We start from the raw sequence: 6,937 nt of genomic DNA, 5'->3' as shown, positions 1-6,937 counted from the left end.
GTTATTATTATCCTCAATCTTGTTGCCATTTCTACCAGTGAAACATAACATTTTAGCTTCTGCTCTAAGGAAGTCTGAATAGATGTACTGGTTGGTTCAATTTTTGGTAAGCTAAGATGAGTCGAGTTAATGAATGTATTGTAAGTTGTAACCAAGCGTCCAAGGATTGCTTGGTCAAAATAGATTCAACAATAACTATAACCAAACCCCTGTAGCTAAAGACACGTGTTTCATTTTTTACTCCCTCCGGTCCAAAATAAGTGATTTTTTGGCCTTTTTCTTGTGGTCCAAAATAAGTGATTTTTCCAGATTTCAAGAATGAATTAATTTTTTTTTCTACATTATCCTTGGAGTAAATAGTGTTGGAATATGTGTTAAGAGTGTTTATGTGAAATAATAAAGGTTAATATGGTCAATTCCATTGCTAATTAATGTTAAAAGGTGGATTTCTTAATCCGTGTGAAAACATCCAAAAAATTACTTATTTTAGACCGGAGAACGTATCTTTTTTCCCTTTTTAGGAATTTGTCCCATTATGGGGATGTTGTGTTTCTTTAGTTGTGTTGATCTTCATTTATTTATAAAGCAAAAAAAGAGAGAAATAACATTAACAGATTTATTAAAATATATGAATCAAATTAACTAGACATTGAACAACTCTATCAATTTATTTTATTTTTCTCAACTTTTAGTGATTATAAATCATAAAAAAAAATGTTCCCGTTTTCTAAATACTTGACTAATGTAGTTCTTTGTGTAGTTCTACTCAAGTCTCTAGACTTGATTTTGTACGCCTGCTGTCAACTAGCTAATTCCTTCTTGTTGACCCCATGATTGTTCATTTACCTACAGTTGACTAATACCTAAGGACAATTAGTCAATTACGGCCTACCATAATAGTGCTTCTCGGATTCTTAATTAGGGTTGGGTGGTGTGATTGGCGGATTAAAGCCTATGTGGGATGGGCCAAGAAAAAATAAAGCTTCAAATTCAAGACAGTCTTTTGGATTTTTACTTGGAAATCTTCTGTCATAGTGTTTCCGCATTAAACGTAACGACGTTTTAATGATCTTTCAGACATTGGTTATTTTAAAAGATGGTCTGAAAAGTGGCTAGCTCGTGGAATTGTTAGCAGCGTGTGGTAAAAATAGCACGGTATAGCCAGTTTTCGGACGGACCATTCAAAAATAGCCAGCGTTTACGAAGTTAATGAAAAATAGCCACTATTTTGCTGCAACAGAGACCAGTCCAGCATAATATACTGGAGTTCGGTGCACTTGTGTATGAACTCCAGCATATTATGCTGGACCGGTATACTTTGCTGACTCTAGTATAATATACTGGAGACTGGAGCACCGGTGCTCCAAACTCCAGTATATTATACTGGACAATTATACTTGTTGAAACTCCAGTATATTATGTTGGAGTTCTAGTGTACTTATGCTCGAACTCCATCATATTATGCTGGAGTTCCAGCATACTTATCTTGGAACTCCAGTATAATATGCTGGAGTTCAAGCATACTTATGCTGGAACTCCAGTATAATATACTGGCGTATTTTTCGGGTTTTGAACAGTGTTTTCGCTCAGATTTATCTTTAGATGAAAAGTGACTAAATTTCGATTACTTTTGAAATTGGGCTATTTTTGAACGACCAGTTGTAAATCTGGCTATTTTTGAATTTATCCCGTGTGTGTGGTGCAAGTTGAGACAATTTTAACGTTAAAATCGCACGAGCTAGCCAGTTTTTGGACTGGTCATTCAAAAATAACTAGCGTTTGCAAAGTCATTGAATAATAGCCATTATTTTGCTGCAACACAGAAAATTTCAGCATAATATACTGGAGATCGGTTCACCTGTGTATGAACTTTCAGCATATTAAGCTGGAACTCCAATACGTGGAAAGTTCCAGCATAATATATTAGAGATTGGAACACCTGTGTATGAACTTCCAGTATATTATGCTGGAACTACAATATATTATACTGGAGTTCCAGCATATTATACTGGAATTCCAGCATATTATACTGGAGTATTTTCCGGCTTTTGAACAATATTTTCGTTTAGATTTATCTTTACATGAAAAATGACTAAATTTTGATTACTTTTGAAGTTGTGGCTATTTTTGATTGACCACTTATAAATCTGGTTATTTTTGAATTTCTCCCAATTTTAACGGGCTGGGTGGGTTGCAGATTAAGACCCATTTCTTTCGAACTAAATATCTAAACAGTTAACCCCATCAACTCTTCTGTTAATGTTAATGGTAGAAGAAGTATTTTCTACTCTTGCAAAATCCTTAACAACAATAGCTAAACGATATGCTCGTCAGGTTCAGAGGCAAAGCAGTAGCTGTATCTCAATATTTCTATTCAACAAGTGCAACCCCAGCTCCTGCCCCGACACATTTCTTGGTAAAATACCTGGTTAATTCTCTAGGATTCTCCAAAGAAGAAGCAACCTCTACATCTTCCAAGGTAACTTCATGGAAATCCTTAAAAAATCCCGATTTAGTCCTCAAATTCTTGAAACAATCCGGTTTGGACAACACCCAGATGAAAAAATTAGTTTCTAGCGTACCCAAATTGCTATTCTATGATTTTCCCAAAACCCTAAAACCCAAATTCCAGTGCCTTATGGACCTCGGGCTATCCGGGTCGGACCTGGTGAATGTAATCACTAAAGATACAACAATTGTTGAAAGAGGTTTAGTTACTCATTTAAGACCTACTATTGACTGTCTTAGGAGAACTTTGGGCACTGATGAAAATGTAGTTAAGGCTGTAAAGAGAACTCCATGGTTGCTTTCTTTTGGTGCTTATCATATTATGGAGTCTAATGTATTGTTGTTGAGAAACTGTGGTGTTTCTGATGTGAAAATAAAAACACTTGTCCTTAGGAATCCTAGGTACATTACACAAAAGACTGAGTGGGTTAAGGATTTATTGCATAGGGTGGAGAAGGATTTTCAGGTTCCGCTTAACTCCCCTATTTTTCCTTATGGATTTCATACGTTAGCCTCACAAAAGAAGTCTAGGTTGGAAAAGAAGATTGAAATTTTCAAGAGTTTTGGATGGTCTGATGATGATATACTCGTGATGTTCAGGAAATTACCTTATTGTGTAGCACTCTCAGAGGTTAAGATTAAGAAAGCATTGAATATTTACATGAAGGAGCTCGGTTTTGAACCTGCTTACTTGGCTTCTCATCCTTCAATTTTGGTCTATAGTTTGGAAAAAAAGGTGGTACCTCGGGTGCAAGTCTTGAAAATTTTGGATGAAAAGAAGGTTGAGAGGAGAAAGTTGGATCTCTATTATGTTCTGAGCCTAACAGAGTCGAAGTTCATTGAGTATTTTGTGCTGCCTTACAAGGATCGGATACCTGAATTGTATGAATCAAACAACAAAACTGTGGCTCCTTCTTAAAATTATCAGTTGTAGGCCAATACAATTTTTGCTCTTCTTTTTTCAGTTTGTATTCTGAAAAATATAGTCCGTGTTGCCAAAAATCATTTCTGTATCATTGCCTTTTTATTTTTTCATTTCCAACTTAATTTGCTTCCTAGTAACCTGCATGTTTTCTAGAGAAAGCAAAAATATATTGTTTCTTTCAGTTAACATTTGGATTAGTGTGTATTCGTAGCCAGGGACGAGGGGCTATGGGAAGAGATAAGAGACCTCGTTGTTCTGGTAGTTCTAGTGGTACTTCATCTGGAGGTAGGGGTCAGTTTGGTAGAGTCCATCATAGTAGACCATCTAATTCTACACAACATGTGGGCCGTGGAGCAGTGCCTCGACCATCTTTCAATACCCCAGTTCCATCACCTTTTAGTGATTACCTAATAGTATACCTAATTCGTTAGTTCTGAAAAATGAGAAACCACAAAAATGGGAGGTTCTATATTCTCCATTCAGTTTGGTTTCTCAATTGTAACTCAGCCATGTTCTTCTATGGAGTTTATGCCTTTGCTTAGATCAGTGAGCCTCTTTTAAGGAAGTGGTTTGCAATTTTCAGGAGTTAACCAGGATATAATTACCATGGTTAGAATGGTTATCAAGAAATAATTACCATGGTTCAGAATGTAGCTTGCTGTTTAACTCTCTCAGAGGCTACAATCAAAAGGGAGTTGGATTTTCTTATGAAGAAATTGGGATTAAAACAAGAGATCTTGGCTTCTGCTTCCCTTTTTATCAAATATCCTGAAGAAAAGAGTCCTCTATTATTATCAAGTTCTCCGCCTAAGTGAATCAAAGTTTGTAGAGCAATCTGTGCTGCCTTAACAGGGCTCAGATTCCCAATTTATATCTCACCCAAGAAAATAGTACTTTTGAGGAAAATCTTTTGGCTAGTAGGTGTAGAAATTTATATCTTGGTCTTTCATATTCACTTTGTTTGTTGGGTATTTTTGCTGCAATTCATCTCTTCAATAGTGAAAAATGCATATATTGTAGTCAAGAGATTGATGCAAAAACAGTTTTTCACACGATGGTCCACTGTTTTCTAGAGTTTTAACTGTTTGTTATACATATCGTATAATCAAGAAGAAAAAAAAAGTGGTAGAAGTATTTTTAGCCCGTAAATTCATACTATATTTTAACAAATCAGTTAATGATATCTCATTTTATGATTAAAAGATGAAAATCAACCCATGGTGGATCAAGTTCCTAAAAATGGAGACAAGATAAACAAATGCAAAAAAGTAGTTTTGAGCTACAGGGGTTTCGTTATTATTAAATGACAAGCAATCTTGGACGCTTGGTTACAATGGTTTGATTAACTTATCCACAATGGCACTAACCAGTACATTTATTCATAGTTCCTTAGAGTAGAAAGCTAAAATGTTATGCTTTCGCTGTGAAATGTCAATATTAATAAATATTACTATTACAGCAGCCTACCAAAGATGCCCGTCTAGCTCAGTTGGTAGAGCGCAAGGCTCTTAACCTTGTGGTCGTGGGTTCGAGCCCCACGGTGGGCGCTTTACATTTTTCTCGTTTCTCCAATTATTTATTATGCAGAAAACAAACCAAAAGTAAAAACAATGCACCAGCCGGGAATCGAACCCGGGTCTGTACCGTGGCAGGGTACTATTCTACCACTAGACCACTGGTGCTCCATTGAAAATTTACTGGGAATTATGAAACAAGTGTGAGCAGTGGGTATATTATTCTTGGTGAAAACGATTTGGTTTTCATACATCAAAGCTTAAGTATCCAAATTACAGAAGGAACTGACAATCTCAGAAAAGAAAAGGTAAACTAAGAGAACCAGAGGTTTGCCTCAATACATATAACAGTTACGTTATAGCTATCTGATTATTTTGTCCTCGTAAAGTATTGGTAAAGTCTTTTCCATTTTATTTTAATTTTAAATTAGAGAACTTTTACATATGTCATCCTATATCCGTTCTTAATGTCCACTATTTACTTATTAGTTGAAGTCATCCACAGGGAATCAACTTAAGAGTTTTCCTTTGTACAAAGTCACGTACAGTACAAATTACTTGAAAATGTTAGATTTTAGTTTCCTGCTTTAATGTAAAGAAAAAAAGAAAAGAAAAATCAACATAGAGCTTAGTGCGGACCAAGTATGTGTGACTGAAATTAGCTATCTAGCTTATCACGCAATAAATAAGTAAATGATTGATATAGAAGTCAAAGCCAAACCCCTGTTTCATTTCATTTTTAGTATTCCATAATGACTGTTTTAGTCCGTTTGCATTATCTGATTAGTCCATTGGATAACCTGCTACGGTTAAATAGATGGCTCATATTGAGTACTGTTGTAGGGGAGATTCCAGTTGCAAGCAAATGATTTTTGAAAATCATTAGAAATCGTAGTGACTATTTTTTCAATGCACACTCAACCAATAACCTGCGTCTTTTCTGAACGATTACATACCCTCTCTTTATTTTTTGGTAGAATACACCCTCTGAGTTTCAAGAAAATAGAGACTAGTAATCAATTTGATTTGAGAATTTGTACATATATTCATTAGCTTTGATCCCATGAAATAAGGAAACAAAAGACAGCACAAATTGATAAAGAATTTATCTCCGTCGATTGTCCTAGCTAGATAGAAATCCTGTCTCAGTCTTTCATGTAATCAGGGGCGTACGCGAGGTGGCTGAAGCCCAAAGCAGGTAAGGCAAGGGCTTTAGGTCCCATAAATTTGAAGGCCCCACTTTTTAGTAGTTTTAGGTTTATGTATTTATTTTCCTTTTAGAAAATTTAAGTATTTAATGTGAAAAACTATAATTTTGTTATGAAAAAGGAAAATAAACGTTTACTTTTACCATTATTGCATATTGGGGATATGAATCGTTACTTTTACTGTTTTGCCTTTTTGGGAGTGACTTTTTTTTCATATTTATTTATTCACTACTACAAAGTTGAAATTATACTTGTTTTCTTCTTCTTCTACATTACTTAATACTTCTAAAAAGCTTTATGTTAATTCTTACTCCTTCATGTCAAAAGAACTATAAGACTCTTGTGATCATTCTTTGTGGAATAAAATACAAAGTTGGTAAGTACAATTTTTTTTTTCAATGATAAGTTTTTTCTTTTTTTTTTCGAGCATTTTTTTTCTACATATTGTACTTAGGACTGATTTTGGTAGTCATTAGTCAATTAAGAGAGGATTGAAAAAAATAAAATTTTATAATATGTATTGATTTTTTATTACTTAAAATTTTACAATATGATATGACTGTAATCTCATAAGACTCATATTCACAATGAAATTTTTCTGCTCCTTATTATAATTTAGAGTTGAAATTTTAATTCCGTTTAGAAATCTATTTTGATGGCAAGAGCCGGTCGAAGAGTATTGTATATATAAAATTGTATATTTTTTCGATAGAAGAGGATTGAATATACAAAATTGTGTATTTTTTTCCAGGTTTTCAAGCACAAAAGCATTAAAAAGTTAT

General features: G+C 34.4%; 1 protein-coding gene and 2 non-coding genes across 3 annotated transcripts; 2 read left to right on the top strand and 1 right to left on the bottom strand.

Annotated features, from left to right (window-relative positions):
- Positions 1–2,265: 2,265 nt before the first annotated feature.
- On the top strand, positions 2,266–3,427 carry LOC138885800 (uncharacterized). The gene is made up of 3 exons (XM_070166780.1): positions 2,266–2,334; positions 2,442–2,479; positions 2,749–3,427. Exons 1-3 carry the CDS (start codon positions 2,266–2,268, stop codon positions 3,425–3,427), a joined length of 786 nt encoding a protein of 261 aa, XP_070022881.1.
- A 1,480-nt stretch (positions 3,428–4,907) lies between these two features.
- Positions 4,908–4,980, top strand: TRNAK-CUU (transfer RNA lysine (anticodon CUU)). The gene has a single exon. It is a non-coding gene; the product is annotated as a tRNA-Lys (tRNA).
- Positions 4,981–5,044: 64 nt separating this feature from the next.
- TRNAG-GCC (transfer RNA glycine (anticodon GCC)) lies at positions 5,045–5,115 on the bottom strand. Its single transcript has one exon. It is a non-coding gene; the product is annotated as a tRNA-Gly (tRNA).
- Between the last annotated feature and the right edge of the window lie 1,822 nt (positions 5,116–6,937).

The sequence above is a fragment of the Nicotiana sylvestris genome, chromosome 2, assembly GCF_000393655.2.
Source record: "Nicotiana sylvestris chromosome 2, ASM39365v2, whole genome shotgun sequence".
Taxonomy (NCBI): Eukaryota; Viridiplantae; Streptophyta; class Magnoliopsida; order Solanales; family Solanaceae; genus Nicotiana; species Nicotiana sylvestris.
This window is presented reverse-complemented; position numbering and strand designations above follow the sequence as displayed.